Source organism: Rutidosis leptorrhynchoides, chromosome 9 (genome assembly GCF_046630445.1).
Source record: "Rutidosis leptorrhynchoides isolate AG116_Rl617_1_P2 chromosome 9, CSIRO_AGI_Rlap_v1, whole genome shotgun sequence".
NCBI lineage: Eukaryota > Viridiplantae > Streptophyta > Magnoliopsida > Asterales > Asteraceae > Rutidosis > Rutidosis leptorrhynchoides.
Genome location: NC_092341.1, coordinates 200,861,243 through 200,877,500, shown reverse-complemented (window position 1 = coordinate 200,877,500; position 16,258 = coordinate 200,861,243). Strand labels below are relative to the sequence as shown.

Below are 16,258 nucleotides of genomic sequence, written 5' to 3'. Positions count from 1 at the left end.
ACGGCAAAATTTGTATCAGTGTATCATTTATTTTAACGACGCTCATCAATTGTACAGACACGTGTTCCGGAGAAAACCAGAATCTTATTGAAAAAAGCGCTGTATTTAATTTGAAATCGCAAGTATGTGGAATACACCAAAATAAATGATGGTCTTGGTCCGAGTCATTTCTCGCAGGAACTAAATAGAAGTCCAAAACCGCTAGTCAACATGGCGTCTTTCCCACTCTCACGCAAAAAGTAGAAATATAATAATCCATCCATTTAAATTTAAATTCTAAACAAAAATACTGTAAAAAAAAAAAAAAAAAAAAAAAGCTTTCGTGTTCATGTTATGACGCAGACGGCAAAAAAAAAAAAAAAAAGACTTTGCTACTTTTTCTAGCCGATTTTAGTAGCCACTCTGCTCCGTTAATCTTCTCTCTCTAAGCCCCCCTTATTCAACCCTACATTTCTAAACCTTTATACATATAACCCAGACATATATAAGTACACATGATACCTTATTAATACATCCTTTCATTTCTTGAACTCTTGAAATTTCGTAAAAAACTAAATTTTTTTCTGGGTATTCGATTAATTGAAATGGGTTTTGGTTATAATTTATTTTTGATATTTTTTGGATTGATTTTTTTGTTTTCAAAATTAATTGATGGTTTTGGTACATATGGATATGATATACATCATAGATACTCTGATCCAGTGAAAGGTATGTTAGATATTTATGATCATGAGCTACCTAAAATGGGTTCACTTGATTATTACTCTGCTATGGCTCACCGTGACCGGATTTTTCATCGCCGGCGACTTGCCGGTGCCGGTGATCCTACTGTTGAATCATCTTTAGCCTTTTCTGATGGCAATGAAACTTATCAACTTCCTTCTCTTGGATTGTAAGGGTTTCTTTTTATTTTATTAGCCTTTTTCAATCATAATGTGCAGTTGGGGAATTTGTTGAATAAATTAAGCTTTTTGTTGATAATGAATTTGTTTTTCGGAATTAATATATCGGGGTTCCCAACATTCAACATGTGTTTTTGGCCAATGAAAGCATTCGATGTCGATATCGCCGTTTAAAAAATAAATTTTACTTAATTTTTTTGAATAGCTGATCATCTGAGGATGCAACTAAAGTAGTAAAGTTGGGAACAAACAAAATCTGTTTTTATAAAATCTTGCTTAATTCATTTATATCTATTTGCATGATTCGTGAAAATTTGTAACTTAGTTTTAGCCTAATTTTTTGAAAGTTTGTTTTGTATTTTTAAATCATGTATATATTTCGTGTATATAATCATGTTATTTAAAATTATAACCTCTTTATGCATTTTCATGTATATAATTTCATATCTGTATCTGTATATGTATCTGTATCTGTATCTGTCTATAGTTCTTATTTTTTTATTTTTTTTTATTTTAACATAATTATATTATCTGTATGCATAATTGCTGAAATTTGTCCGAAATCTGCAGTTTGCATTATGCAAATGTTTCAGTTGGTACCCCAAGTTTATGGTTTTTGGTGGCACTTGACACTGGAAGTGACTTGTTTTGGATACCTTGCGATTGTCGCAGCTGCGTACAGGGATTGATTACAAGAACTGGGCGAGTAAGTGGTTGCTTTATGTCTACTCTATTCGCTTCAAAAAGTTTTATAAATTGATCTTTAATAAACTCAGTCTTATAACAGACCATATATTCATACTTGCGATTCTTTGTTTACCAGCGACTTGAATTCAATATATACAGCCCTAAAACGTCGTCAACGAGTAAAAGAGTTCCGTGCAGTAGTAGCTCGTGTAGTCTAAAAAAACAATGCTCTACAAGACCTGATATCTGTCCTTATCAAGTCAATTATCTTTCGAGTAATACTTCCTCAACCGGCATCTTGATTGAAGACAATCTTCATTTGACAACCGAAGATACTTCACTGAAAGCTGTCGATGCAAAGATTAAGTTCGGGTACCTATTTCTTCGTTATGGATCATGAACTTCTGCAACTTTAGTATATATTATATGCAATTATGTTATGATCTGTTGTAAAATACCCCGATTAATCCCTGATTACAATTCAAATTCTGTTTACGGTTAATGAGTCTAAATCGGATTTGCTGACCTTAAAAGTTTAACGGTGCCCGTTTGAGCACATTAGTAGTGTGTCTTTGGTTTTATATGTATATATATAATTATATAATACATAATATATAATATATATAATCATTGTAAATTGTAATGTAATCAGGTGTGGAATGATCCAAACTGGGTCGTTTATAAACGGTGCAGCGCCAAACGGACTATTTGGGCTTGGTATGGAGAACTTATCGGTTCCTAGCGTTTTAGCCAGCACTGGTCTTGCTGCAAATTCGTTCTCGATGTGCTTCAGCCCTGATGGTGCAGGGAGAATCAACTTTGGAGATAAAGGCACCTCGGATCAAGGAGAAACGCCAATTAATATTGATACACCTCAGTAAGTTGACTTTGACCGAATTATGAAATTGTGAAGTGATTTGAATGACTTTGACTTTGTGATATTCAGCGTCTTTTTTGTTTTGTTTTTGTTTTAGCAGTAAAACTTATAACATTAGCATGACACATGCGGTTGTTGGAAACAATGTTAGTGATGTTAATTTTGATGCAATATTTGATACTGGTACCTCGTTCACGTATTTGAATGATCCGGCTTACTCGGTTATTGGTGACAGTGTAAGTAAAGTCGTGTTGTGTAGTACGGTATATTTTCTAGTTTTTTTTTTTTTTTTTTTTTTTTTTTTGATTAGAGTTGCTTGATTTATTTCATACCGTTCCAGTTTACTTCACAGACGAAAAAGACTCGGAGTCAGCCTAGTTCTGACTTTCTTTTCGAGTATTGTTATGATATAAGGTCAGCGTACAACATAACCTATTTACATATGAACGGTTAATATGCTCTTTCTTTTCTTTTCTTTTTCTGTCTATAATTGATTTTTTAGGTTAATTGGACAAACAGTAATCGACCCGACCCACTCTAGAAAATTACTCTTTTTTTTTAATTGATACGCAGCCCTCACAGTTTGCCAGTTTCAGCTAACTGTATTACAAAAAATGGGAAGAAAATTTCTATTACCCCCGAGCTCAACGGCTAGTTAAAACTGACAATCTAAACCTAATGCAGTCTGGATTTTGGATTATTAGTCTGTTTATGACCGTGCGTTTTTGTACAGTCCCAGCCAGCAGACGTTTGAAGCACCATTGTTAAATCTAACCATGAAAGGAGGAGACCAATTCGCCGTAACAAATCCAATTGTTGTTATTCCTCTTGAAGTAAGGACAGTATTCTTTATTTCATTCACTTTCTATTATATAAGTGTACTTAGTTGATTAATTTGTGTTTGGTTTCATAGGAGGGTGGATCCGTGTTCTGTTTGGGTATAGTCAAAAGTGAGGATGTAAACATCATTGGACGTAAGCACTACCATCACCACTCTCATTTTTTTTTTCTTTTTTCGTAACAATCATTATTAACTACTGAAAGTATAACAAATTGTTGGTTCACTTTTATTAAGAAAATTTTATGACGGGTTATCGAATGGTGTTTGATCGTGAGAAGAATATATTGGGTTGGAAAGCATCTAATTGTAAGTATATCTTCACACTCATCGTCTTGTATTAATTATGTATATAATATTGAGGATGTTATATGATTTTGATAATGAGTTTCATGTTCAGGTTACAATGGTATAGAATCAAACACGCTACCAATAAGCCCACGAGCCTCTCCTATTGGTTCACCATCTATGTCTGTCGAACCAGAAGCAACGTTTAAGAATGGGTCCCCCAACTCAAGTCAGGCTCAGCCAGGAAGCATTGCATACATATTATCGTACACACTTTTCGTACTTGTAATCTCTATTCTTACCAATCTTTTCTTGTTTGTATCATTGTAATGTGTTTTTTTTTTTTTGTCCTTAGATCGTCATATGATGCAGTATAGTAAATAGTAATAGTATAGAATCATCTTCACACGATCATTGATATATACAGAGAGAGAATACTTATTAGTTAGTTTTGTTGTAAATATATACAGTTTTGTTTGTAAAAGAGGACTTACGGTTTACGTTTAGTTTTAATAATAATAATAATAATAATAATAATAATAATAATAATAATAATAATAATAATAATAATAATAATATATGTGAGTTTCCATTTCTATGGTTCTTTTTAATTTTCTTTCCTTCATCGCCGATATATAACTCTGAATAGACCAAGCTGTTTATAAAAATGGATTTTGTACATTAAAGGATGCATAAAGTAGTCGTTACTATTTTCCTGATTGGCAAATACTCCGTATATGCTAAAAATAAGCTTGAAATAATATGATTAGGAATTAAGATAAGCCTACATGACATAATGAAAGCAATAGTAACATTGCTGCAAGTTGAGGAGTACGTACAAATCAGAGCTGGTGACATTTTAGTACTCCAACTACAGAATACATTGACCCATTTGTACGTAAACATTTGTGTGGCACAACAATTCTTTTATATGCTATTAAAATTTAACTACTGACAAAATAGATAGCTAAATTAATTAGATCAGCAGTTTATTTGTAGTTCTCTTGTGTGTTCTGCCTTGCATGTCAACCATAACATACAATCTTAAGTGTCGTTGATTTGTTCAAGGTAAACAAGATTTGCCTTTTTGTAGTGCATGTGTTTTTTCTATATCAAGATATCGACTTCCTGAAAACTAGTTTTCGATTCGAAGTTAATCTGAATCATACTTTCGACCAAACCGTAACATGTACCCGAGAAGGAAGAAGATAGCTGTCAATAACCGATCTGAATCACATGACCAGTTCCAACTGAGAACACCCTCTGAAAATCTATCAGAAAGTATGCAATGTTCATCTGAATCCAAATGAAAGAGTTTATTATCTCTAGACGATAAAGGAACATCACCAACCCAAATATCCTTCCAAAATCGAGTAGAAGTTCCATCACCTAATGGAAGGGGATGATATTCTGAGAATGCAATTAATTCAACGACCAATAGTATTAGACCATACACCTCCAAGTAAACGTCTGATACAAAAGTATACCTGTATCACATCCATAAATGGCCTCAATAACATTAGACAATAAGGACTGCAGGAAAGATAACATACTCAAAAGTTTTTTAGTACAAAAGCAATGAAGAAAGAAATAAAAGTTTAGTTCAAACAGAAGAAGGTGGCCGGGAGTTACCAGTTTGATTGTCGAGTCTCATGATTGCGAAAATTAGTTATTATCCTCGTCCTCTAAGAATGATAATGATCGAGTATGCCGAGATCAACATATATGGAAAATGTTTGATGGCCAAAGATGATTGTGTAGAGGAAAAAACAAGATACAATCACATGATTGGAAACTACAGTTTAAGTAATGAAATGCAAAGATGATATCATTGATCTAACAAGGGAAGATGCTAGATTACTTAACCTTTACGAATTTGGCTTTTCTGAAATGTTGGAGCATCAAGGGATGCAATAATGTCCGGATTACAAATCTAGCCAGCACACAACATCTCATCAACCTTCGAACTATGGAATCGCTGCTGGTTACTAGAGTGAAAATGATATCATAGGAGGAGAGGTTATGTTGAAGTTGAAATGTACAAGATAAATGCCCAAAATTCTCTAATGAGGAAGATGATATAATGAAGTTTGTGATTGGTTGAAAATGTACATGCTGATCACATTATAGTTTAAGAGAGGAGTAATTAGAACTATTGTCACACCTACTTGTAATCATTTTAGTGTGTGCGTGTTCTCTAGGTTTTTTTTTTTTTTTTTTTTTTTTTTTGTAACCTGGGTATCTAGATCGGATGGTTTCTTATAATATTGCTGGTTGCTGAACAAATGAATCCTTGACAGAAATTGCTTATAGTTGATAGCTAGCAATTTAGACATTCATATTAGACCTACTTGGCTATTAATTTATTATTATTTTTTTTTTAGAAGGGCACCTTCTTGGCTATTAATACTGAATAGTTTGTAGAGCAAGATAAGCATACACAAAACAAAACAAAACAAGCGTCATGTATTAGATAAGAAAAACCATGCAAGACTAGAAACTTGCTAGCATTGATAATAGGGTAGTGATCCGTATACAACATGTTTTTTATCCATAACCAAACGTGATTTGAAGTGTTGTACTGTACAACACTTTAAAGTACGTTTGGTTGTGTATGGATAAAAACATGTTGTGTACGGATCACATCCCTAAAATCTTAAAAGCTTAGACAACTTAAATAGCATACCTATGCATACTTCATCATTCTCTATCTTTAATTTCATACAGTTGATGGATTATGTTATGTCAATGTCCAAACAATAAGTTACATAACACCTTTACCACTAAATTCCTATTTAACATTTTTCAATTTATTCATCTCAAAATGTATTTCAGCATCCTTTAATTAAGCTATCTCTTGATTGCTTAGGACCATGTACAGTAAATGAATAAGAAAAAGGTTAAAAAGAAACTGAACCTATCAGCTGCCATTTATGAAGTTACATACAACAAAGCATACACCTTCTCCATCTGTTCCAGAAATTAGAGATATCATGATAATTCAACATTGATATTTGATTGATATGAAATATATAAGTCTAAGTAAATTGAATTTAAGAAAATTCCAGAAAGTTTACTTGGATTTTTTTAGCGCTTTTTTAGGTGACTCTTTAGCCTTAATTTGTTTAATAGCTTTAGTCCTCATCTCTTCGGTTGCATTTTTAATACCAGATTTTGTGAGTGCACTTGGTGCTATAACACTCTTTGGATTCACTGCCGTTCTAATTTTAAAAACGGTCCATGCAGTTCCTACTGCATGACCCGCTGCATCCAATCCTTCATTTGTTGCTTTTGCCGCATCTTCTCCATATCTACAAACACGTATACAAATTGAATCATTTACCTTCTTATTACTTAGATGTAAAGATTAACTTTTTTCATCATTCATTCAATATATGAAAAGATAGTTACAAGTGCTTTTAATTTTAGCTTACTTGTGGGCAACAAGTTCCGTTGTGACAGTAGACGAGGTTGACATTACATTCTTTCCAGATACTTCAAAAGCATCACAAACCTTGCCTATGTACATAAATAAAGATACATATCAAATTAGGTGATACCTACTTACACAACTAAGTATACCTATTACAACCAGGACTAGAGCAAAGATTCACTCTGTTAAGAAACAAGTAGGCAATTTAAGAAATTATTTTGTAGTCACCATTAGTCAAGTTCCTGGTATCATCATTCCTCGAAAAAACATTATAGCATTGATTACTCGATGTTAATAATTCGAGAACCTAAAGCCAATTATTGGCCCATTTGAGTAATCTACTGAGAAATTGGGAAAAAATTAATTATCGCCCTAAAACTAGAACATTACAATTTAGCCTGAAGTATATTGTTTGTCTTAAGGTTGTGATGCAGTAAGAAAATTATAATCCAAGAGTGAAAGGCCGAGAACTCAAAGATAGAAAGAAGATTAACCGAAGTCATAATTAAGAAAAACAGCTAAAAAGCAAAAATGATTCATGCATACCATATTGATCATGACAAACGTATCGGATAAAAGAAACGAGGGGTAGTTCTTACTAAATCCATCCAAAGTAGCGAGTGCCATTTCTCCAGGTACAAGGCGGAAGAACTTCTTTCCAAATTTGGATTTCGCGACCGAAGTTGAAAAGTATCCAGTAACCTTCAGAACGCCTGTAAGAACGCCTCCTGCCACTTTTTCTGTCATCATAGTCATCTTCTTAACCCTATATATAACAATAACAATGACAATTATATATAATGTCATCATCATCATCATCATCATCATCATCATCATCATCATCATCATCATCATCATTCTAATATACATATAAAGACTCTCGAAGAGAAAAGCATTTTGGTACATGGTAGTTACAAGAATACTAGAATTTAAAAATATTCTAATTAAAAGTTACAGATACGAGGATGTATTTGTATTGTCAACCCTTAAGGCAAAACGACAAGAAAATAAACTATATCTTCCAATTAATTCAAATATCTAAAAGTCAACACTTAAGTGCTTTGAATTAATAAATTAAGGTATGAAATTTATACTATGCATCACACTATTTATGAATTAAGGTATGAAATTAAGGATCTCATGTGGCAAATGACATACCAACATAAGTACCACAAATTAAATATAAAATCAACAAATATGATGTTTATTACACACTATGGGTACCCGAATAGTTCAGAATATCAGACCTTATTTTGAAACAACAAGAAGCTCAAGATAAACAAGCAACCCAAAGCATATCAAATAAGCATACAACGGGCAGTATACAACATAGTCGAAAAACAAACAAATAACTATGAGTACTGAAATTAAATTGAGAACCTATGTATATTCTTCAAAGTTTGGGGACTAATTTCTGCATGACTAGCAGGTCCCATTTTTTCCATCAGAACCATATTTCCCCACTTCAATCTATCAACTGTAACATCTCCACACCATAGAATCCCCTTTACAAGCTGTCCTGACCCCACCGCTATTAACTTTGCAGCGGTCCCACTATAATCCTCCACATTTGGAGCCAACGTGGTCCAATATACGCTACAACTCTGTTCCATCTCTGCCTTCTTTGATGCTGATTTCAAATCAAGCGGACTCATCCCCAACACCATCCTAACATCCAATGCACTACCCTCCTTCTTCTCCACTTTGTGCACCGAAAAACAACAGTAACTCTCCAATAACTCATCCAATTCTTTCAACAATTGTTCTTGTCCTTTTGTCGCAAATGTTAATCCGTAATTCAGCATCTCATTGTCGTTTTCGTTCTCTTTTGGAGCTCGAAACGAGAAAAAGTAATGTGAATGATCTAGCTTAACACATACTGAATCCTTTAATAATGGCCATTGGATCTCATCATTAACACAAGCGATAACCGCGATCACATTGTCACCTTGACGCAACTGCGTTATTGAGAAATTTCCAATAGAGAGATCAACACTGCGATTGGTATCGATCAAATGTAGGATCGCGCCAGGAACAGATATGACCGTTTCTTCGGCTGAATCAGATTCTGAATTTGGATGATGTGGTGAGTCAGGGAATAGATTTTCCACTGTTTCTTTCATGTCGATATTCGGGTAAAGTGATGAAGATGGTTGGTTAGGGTTTGTTGATGATGAAGGTAGTGGAGGTGCAGAAGGGGGTGGGTATGAATTGATCTTACGGTACATTGGGGGTCTTGGGGGAGAATTAGGGTTTTCTGACGTCATTTGTTTTATGAATTTTTGGTAATGGGAATTGAAGATTGAAGATAGGGTTAGGGTTTGATGGAAAAATGGTAATTGGCGATGAACATGTAAAAATGCGCGCGCAACTGCAACAGTTCGATATCCAAATTCTCTAAGAGTTGATAAGTTTCAAAATAATGACAACTTTGGCCCTTTTATTTTGGTTTTTGTGCAGATTAGTCCTTTACAAAAAATACTTAATCTTACTTCAAAAATCAAACTTAGGGCTACAATTTGGGGTAGAGGGGTATGGAAAAGCTGCCACTACCGGATGCGTTTCTTCAATTTCTTAACGACAATGGAATCGACCCTTCAATTTATACCCATGGTGATTGTACTCCTCGTTATATTAGGTATCTTCCCATCTCTATCTCTATATCATACAGTAGCTTTTTTTTTTTTTAATCTAAAAAATAAGATAAGACTGTACAATTAATTATTCATCATTCTGATTCTACCAATTATGTTGCATTTAAGTGATGTCATTCAATTAGGTCTGCAATTTTGCTAATGTTATCGATGGCAACAAGTAAATTTAACTTCATATCAAATACATACTTTAGTAACTTCTAGCCAGTAGAATTGATTTTAATCAACAGGTATTTTAATTGCTATATCAATATGCTTGATTCTTGTGTATCTGTGAAGATTAAAGCCCGGGTGTGAGGAGCAGCTTGAGGCAATTGAAGCTGACCTCAAATGTAAACTTGAGAAAGTGGAATGGTTACCCAATTTTTATTCATTACCACCCCATATTCAGATTGCTAGCTCAAAGGCATATCAACAAGGAAAGGTGATTTTTCAAATCATTCTCACCAACTGCAACTTAATTTGTACTGTATATTATACATCTTTTAAAATAAATGATATATCTTACAGATCCTTTTTTGCTGTGTTATTCATTTTTTGATTATTATGTATCGCAACTAAGTTCATTAGTAAATTGTACATTATCTTTTAGATTTATGGAATTGATGCAGCATCTGGTGCTGCAGTTTCAGCTTTAAATATCATTCCTGGAGACCATGTTCTTGATCTTTGTGCTGCCCCAGGTAAAATATATGGTCGGTTATGGCTTTACATATTCCATTTAATAGTTTGTTTTTTATTCAATCCAATAGTGTCCCTTATATCTGTTACTTAATCTATGCATAGGTGCTAAACTTTGCATGTGCCTTGAACTTGTTGGAAACTCGGGTTCTGTAACTGGTGTTGATGTAGCAAGACATCGGTTGGCTGCTTGTAGAACATTGATTCAAAAATACGCACTTGGTGATCACTGTCGTCTCTTTGTTGCCGATGGAGCTTCATTTTCTCTCATACCTATCCGAATTCTTTCTGAATCCGGTAATAATTCTTGTCCATAATAATTATTACTCCCACCGTCCCAATATAATTGTCCATTTTACCATCTTTGTTTGTCCCATAAAAAGTGTACTTGAATACAATAACTATTAAAAACCTTTAAACTCTCCAATTTACCCTCATATATTACTCTCAATCAGTGTTGAGTCTCCCGATTACTCGGTCCAATTACTCGGATTATTCGATTAAACACAGTCAAAACACGGGATTACTCGGTCAAAACTCGGCTAAAGTTCAGGATTATTCGGAGTATCAGTCAAAATTGGTCAAAGTCAAACTTGGTCAACATCCAAGTACTCCCCGATTTGCCGAGTACTCCATAAAAATTCCCGACTGAGTACACCCCGAGTAGCGATTTTTGCAACCTTGCTCTCAATCATTTATTTCACAAAAAAATTTAGTCAAACTTAAAAAATGATATTCATCCAACTTATCTTAATTAAAAAAAATATATATATATATATATGTTAGGGACAATTAAGATGGGACCGTCTGTATCTAGTGGCAACAAGCTGTTTTATGAGATCATAGATGCAATTAAATTTTCATTATTTGTAGTAAACGTTAAGGAATTGGGTATGAAAGGAGATGATATTTTGTACAAGGAGTGGACCTCGAGGAGGCCATGGAAGCAAAGAAAAAGGGCGATTAAAGAACGAGAAAAGAATTCATTGCAATTGATTCCACACAATCAAGATCCAGAGATGATATATTACGGACCCCATTCTGGGGTTGTTGGACTGAGTAAGAGTGAACTGTTTCACACCGTTACAAGCCATGATCTTTCAATAAATGGTTATGATAAGGTATGCTCTTTATTTTTTCGTATTAGCTTGATCTAAATTCTGGATTTGAAAATTGAAAATCGAAATTCAGGTACTTGTCGATGCAGAGTGCACTCATGATGGGTCAATAAAACATATTCAGAAGTTTGAAAATTGGGGATGGTCAACTTTTGAACGCCGTGTCTTGGATGCAAAGAGAACTGATGGTTTGACCAGTCTTCAGGTAGAATTGACAACTTTTGACCTGTTTGACCATATGGCATAATGATATACTTTTCTATTTTTTTTTTTTTTTTACCGTAATTCTGTTAAAGGTTCCCTAATCTCATTGAAGTGTGTGGGTTGTAACTGGTACATCATCTCATTAAAGATTGCAGCTTATTTTGTATTTTGTCGAGTCTGAATGTTCTTTTGAAAATTTTTACATGATGCAGTTTCGACTTTTGGAGAATGGTTTCAAGTTATTGAAAGTGGGAGGGAACCTTGTTTACAGCACTTGCAGGTGCATATTGCTGCTAACATCTTTCGCAACGTATTTTTAGTTAGGTTCAACCGAATGTTGGCTAATTTTCCTTTTACCTTTTTTTATTGAATAGTTTAACGTTTGCTCAAAACGAAGACGTCGTTGAGAAATTTCTTACACTAAATGCATGTGCTGGTAATTCTGTTGCTTCATGCTTTTTCACATGTATCCCTAAGTGTTCACATTATCCACACACAGACTCACACGCGCGCGCGCACACACACACATAGTTTGCCCTTTATGTGCATACTCATCTTCATTTGACTTCCATAATATTCTTTTTAATTGACAGAGTTGTTGGAAATAGAGGGTTCTGAATCCTGGCCTTGCAAGAGTGGACGAATACCAAAAACTCTGCGTTTTGATCCACTTATTTCTAAAACCAGTGGCCTCTTTGTTGCCAAGTTCACAAAACTCGCAATATGACCGAAGTTCTTATTAATGGATCTTTTTTGCTAAACAGAATCGAAGCTACACTAACAGTCGCATTTGGTAGTTATATCACACAATTGAATGTACAGATCATCTGGTGGCCTTATTTTTCACCACTTTTACTTGCATCTAATGTCATTTGTTACATTATCAAAACCCGTTGCATACATCTGATGTGGACTTTTTTGTTCCTTTTTCTTTACAATATTCTGTTGTGTATAAGAACTCCTTTTTGTACAATATGTGTTAAGCTAGAACTTACAAGTCTTGTGATATCATATGACTCTTTTTGTTTTGTATTTGTCAAGCTTTCGAAGTATTTGCAGATGGTAAACTTCGACCAAAACCTATCAAATGAGATAGTAAATTTTAATAAAAACGATCAAACCACAACTGCTTTATATTATCGATATATTTTAGCTGTTCTGGTGTATTTTTTTACTGCTTAGGGTTGGCATGACTGGTCTTACATTAGCAGGGTGTCTAAATGTTGAAAATTCATGGGTGGAGCAATTGGTCAGTTCATTAGTAGTGATATGAGATCTAGTAGTGTTTGGCCTTGTGCTAGCTAGTTTGGTGAAAAGTCACTTGCGAACATGTGCGTATTTGGTTTAAGTTAGGTTAGCATTGTATATATAGTTGTTAAGGGAACTTGGTTGAAGGTATTAACGACCGGGAATGAGTAAGTTAATGTATAAGACCATTTGCCGTTATGACGTTTCAAAGTTTTGACTTCGCTTGGTACACGTCAGTTGCAAGACCACCTTGTGACGAGTAAGTCGCAGGACCACCTTGTGACCAGTACCTTGCACCTTGCGACGTCGCAAAGTGCCTTGCGACTTGCGATGTTTTTGCAAATTTCTTTTTTAAGGGCGTACTGTTATAGTTTGTAAAAAATGAAGGTTTTGGTTACTATCTCTTACTTAAAATTGTACATACCCAGCAACGGCCCAATATGTCTTAATCATCATCAGTCACAGCCCAATATAGCTTATCTCGTGTCAACAACCCAGCTGCACAAAATTGGGCTGGCTTAATCTATTTGGCTGTCTTATTACACTCAGATGGGCCGCTTGAGACAACTATTCAATGTTCTTGCTAATAGAGGTATTAACCTGACAATCAAAAAAAAAAAAAAAAAAAAAAAAAAAAAAAAAAAAAAAAAACGACAATCAACTTCACCTTTTCCATTTATAAAAAGTTGTAATCCATTATCGAATTTCTTGAATTAAAAACTGCATACGCTTTTTCCATACATATCACTATGTATCTTGAATTATCGTTCTTTTTGTGCTGCTTTACATGGTAAAAGTTAATGACGTACGTATTTAAAATATAATATCTTTATACTTATTTTATTACAGTTGAAAACAATTAGTTTGACTGTATATTCTAAAACTGGCCGCGGAAGTGGTGGTGTAGTAATGCATGAATATATATGTCAGTATGCTTCATACAAGCACACGTACGTCCTCATTTTTTATTTTTTTTCTTTCTTTCAACCTAGCTTACCTTGATATGTAACGCTTTGTGTATTATACTGTGAACTTGCAATTCTTCAATTCCATTATATATGAATACACAAAAACCATATTCATCTATAAAATGATAATGGATTATCTAAAGCCATATGTTTTTCATTCACAATAGAAGCACCTAATTAATTTGATGAAGTTTTAGTGGGCAATAAAGATGATATTTTACCTGCAATGCAAGTGAACTTGACAAGTATATATGAGTTAAAAATAGTTATTTCGCTATTTTTTGGTCCAAATCATAGAATTACATGTGTGTTACTAAATCAATGGAATTTGATTGAAGAATCTTAAGGAAAATGTAACAAATACGAATACGCGCGTACGTGCACAAATTAGGAATCAAAAAGTGGAGTTATATGATAAGGGGAGACCCACAGACTCAAAAGTTAGACCAACAAAGATCTTATCCGACAACAAACATCCTGTTGCTTAACCTCATCACTTGACCATGACACATCATTCCGACCGTTAATAGTTTGACAAGAAGGCGTTATCTACAAAACATGTGGGGTAATGGGCCATCAACATCTTTGTTTTTGGCTTACAAATATCTGATGGGTGTATCATAAATGAGTTCTTCCATGTCAACAAAATCTTGGGGTTCCACCCTTTTTAAGGATGTGTGCTTTCATTTTTCTAAATTTGGTAGACCATCGCTAGGTGATCTTATATATGATGAGGTGATTTTACAAAAGTAAAGTTAGATTATCATGATACTTTAGAGGGTAGCAACTGTTTTAATTATAAGTTGATGCATGCACATGCACACACTCATCACCATGGCTTTTTACACCCCTTTTTCTTTAAGTTTTTTAGTTTATCTTGACTTGACTTGCTTTGTCATGTCTACGTAATTTCACAAAGTCATTGTTATTTAAAGGTATGTTAAAGAGGGAGAGGGCCCCTAAGATTTTTTTTTTTTTTTTTTTTTAACTGTTTTTGCAAAAATAGAAATCTGGAAAAAAGTATTACAAAAATAGAAAATCCGGAGTTTCAAACTCCGGTTTTGGTGAATCCGGAGTTTGAAACTACGGTTTGGTGTTTGATACTGCCACATGTGCCTTAACCGAACTTTAAAACTCCGGATTTGCTGACCAAACAATAATACCGGATTTTCAAACTCCGGTTTCAACTTTCACACTTAGATTTGATACGTTTTTACATTACATTTTCACTCATAAAAATATCATTTTTATAGAAAAAAACCACTTCAAATGCACAAAAGTACCAACATACACCATTTTCTATTATATAGTCGTTCAGCGTTCTCCGATCACAGTAGGCAGCTCAGCGTCATGCGTAAGCCCTAAAGGCAGCTTCTATGCTTAAGCCCTCATATAAGCGTGTGAGCAGCACACGTGCCACGCCAACGTCGAGCTTAAGTCTGTTCATGCATATTTCGCATAAATCAATCAATCATCATCTGACACGTGTATCCGAATATCCTGGAGGATTTTTGCCTATAAATAGACCCCTGGGTTACCACATTTCAACATTCAATAACTGGTGACAGAGAACACACTTTCTCTCTCACATAGTACTGTCTCTCTTTAGAAGTCAACCGCTTAGCAACAATGCGCTAGACGGACCTACTCACAGTTTGGTCCCGAAAGATTGATAAGGCTACCCCACAGAATCTTTGCCTGTGATCCGGGTCTTTGGGGATTCATCCCGAGGGCAAACATCAATCGACAACATATCCCACCTCGCTGAGCAGTTCTAGTATTGTAATGGTATATATTAGCCGCTAGTCGGAAAATAGTACCAACAGGGAACATCCTTTTTTCCGGGTTGTACTTTTTTCCGGGTTGTACTATTTGGACGATTTTATTTATGCGGTGTCATTAGGCTGCAAAACGTTAGAATCTGTTACCAAGAGGGGGTAATGGTTTTATTATTTATATTTAGCTGTGTTTTCTAGCTATAATTGACCTACTTGTCTTCCTTTTAACGAGTAAGTGGTAAGTATAACTCGGGTTCGTATTTTTGTATATTTGCTCAGTAATGTGGATAAAAGTGCGTAAATAGTTAACCCTAGTAACAAGTGGTGATAGATTAAACTCAACTAAGGTAATACAAACTATAAAGAAAAAAAGGGATAGGTATGAAAAATAGAATACTGATGGAGAACTATTACAAGAGTTTAACTTCCTAGAATAAACACTAAACCTCAATTAACTGGGCTATGAACCTAACTGATTTGTCACTAAGAGTTTAGGCTTTGAAGATTCTGGCTAAGACGGATAGCCCTACTCCCAACGTTAACCTAAAAGGTTTTAAACGACTTTATTGATAGAATTCTAGG

At 34.4% G+C, this 16,258-nt stretch overlaps 3 protein-coding genes across 5 annotated transcripts; 2 read left to right on the top strand and 1 right to left on the bottom strand.

The window, feature by feature from the left end:
- The first annotated feature begins 365 nt into the window (after positions 1-365).
- LOC139865986 (aspartyl protease family protein 1-like) lies at positions 366-4,075 on the top strand. 3 transcript variants are annotated; one of them, XM_071854110.1, is made up of 10 exons: positions 366-892; positions 1,473-1,608; positions 1,726-1,961; positions 2,242-2,466; positions 2,564-2,702; positions 2,819-2,880; positions 3,200-3,299; positions 3,380-3,440; positions 3,542-3,613; positions 3,705-4,075. In XM_071854110.1, the coding sequence occupies exons 1-10, from the start codon at positions 585-587 to the stop codon at positions 3,920-3,922; spliced, it is 1,557 nt and encodes a 518-aa protein (XP_071710211.1). In that variant the 5' UTR covers positions 366-584; the 3' UTR covers positions 3,923-4,075. The 3 variants fall into 3 exon arrangements, with proteins under 3 accessions (XP_071710211.1, XP_071710209.1, XP_071710210.1); XM_071854108.1 differs by having other exon boundaries at positions 368-892; positions 2,807-2,880; XM_071854109.1 differs by having other exon boundaries at positions 369-892; positions 2,567-2,702; positions 2,807-2,880; positions 3,705-4,074.
- A 670-nt stretch (positions 4,076-4,745) lies between these two features.
- On the bottom strand, positions 4,746-9,292 carry LOC139868491 (protein EARLY-RESPONSIVE TO DEHYDRATION 7, chloroplastic-like). The gene is made up of 5 exons (XM_071856826.1): positions 8,406-9,292; positions 7,625-7,791; positions 7,027-7,111; positions 6,670-6,903; positions 4,746-5,079 (listed from the first exon to the last, which is right to left on the bottom strand). Exons 1-5 carry the CDS (start codon positions 9,290-9,292, stop codon positions 4,746-4,748), a joined length of 1,707 nt encoding a protein of 568 aa, XP_071712927.1.
- A 234-nt stretch (positions 9,293-9,526) lies between these two features.
- Positions 9,527-12,681, top strand: LOC139866780 (rRNA (cytosine-C(5))-methyltransferase NOP2C). Its single transcript, XM_071855070.1, has 9 exons — positions 9,527-9,663; positions 9,959-10,103; positions 10,272-10,362; positions 10,466-10,657; positions 11,234-11,481; positions 11,552-11,683; positions 11,895-11,962; positions 12,057-12,118; positions 12,276-12,681. The coding sequence occupies exons 1-9, from the start codon at positions 9,560-9,562 to the stop codon at positions 12,407-12,409; spliced, it is 1,176 nt and encodes a 391-aa protein (XP_071711171.1). The 5' UTR covers positions 9,527-9,559; the 3' UTR covers positions 12,410-12,681.
- Positions 12,682-16,258: the final 3,577 nt, after the last annotated feature.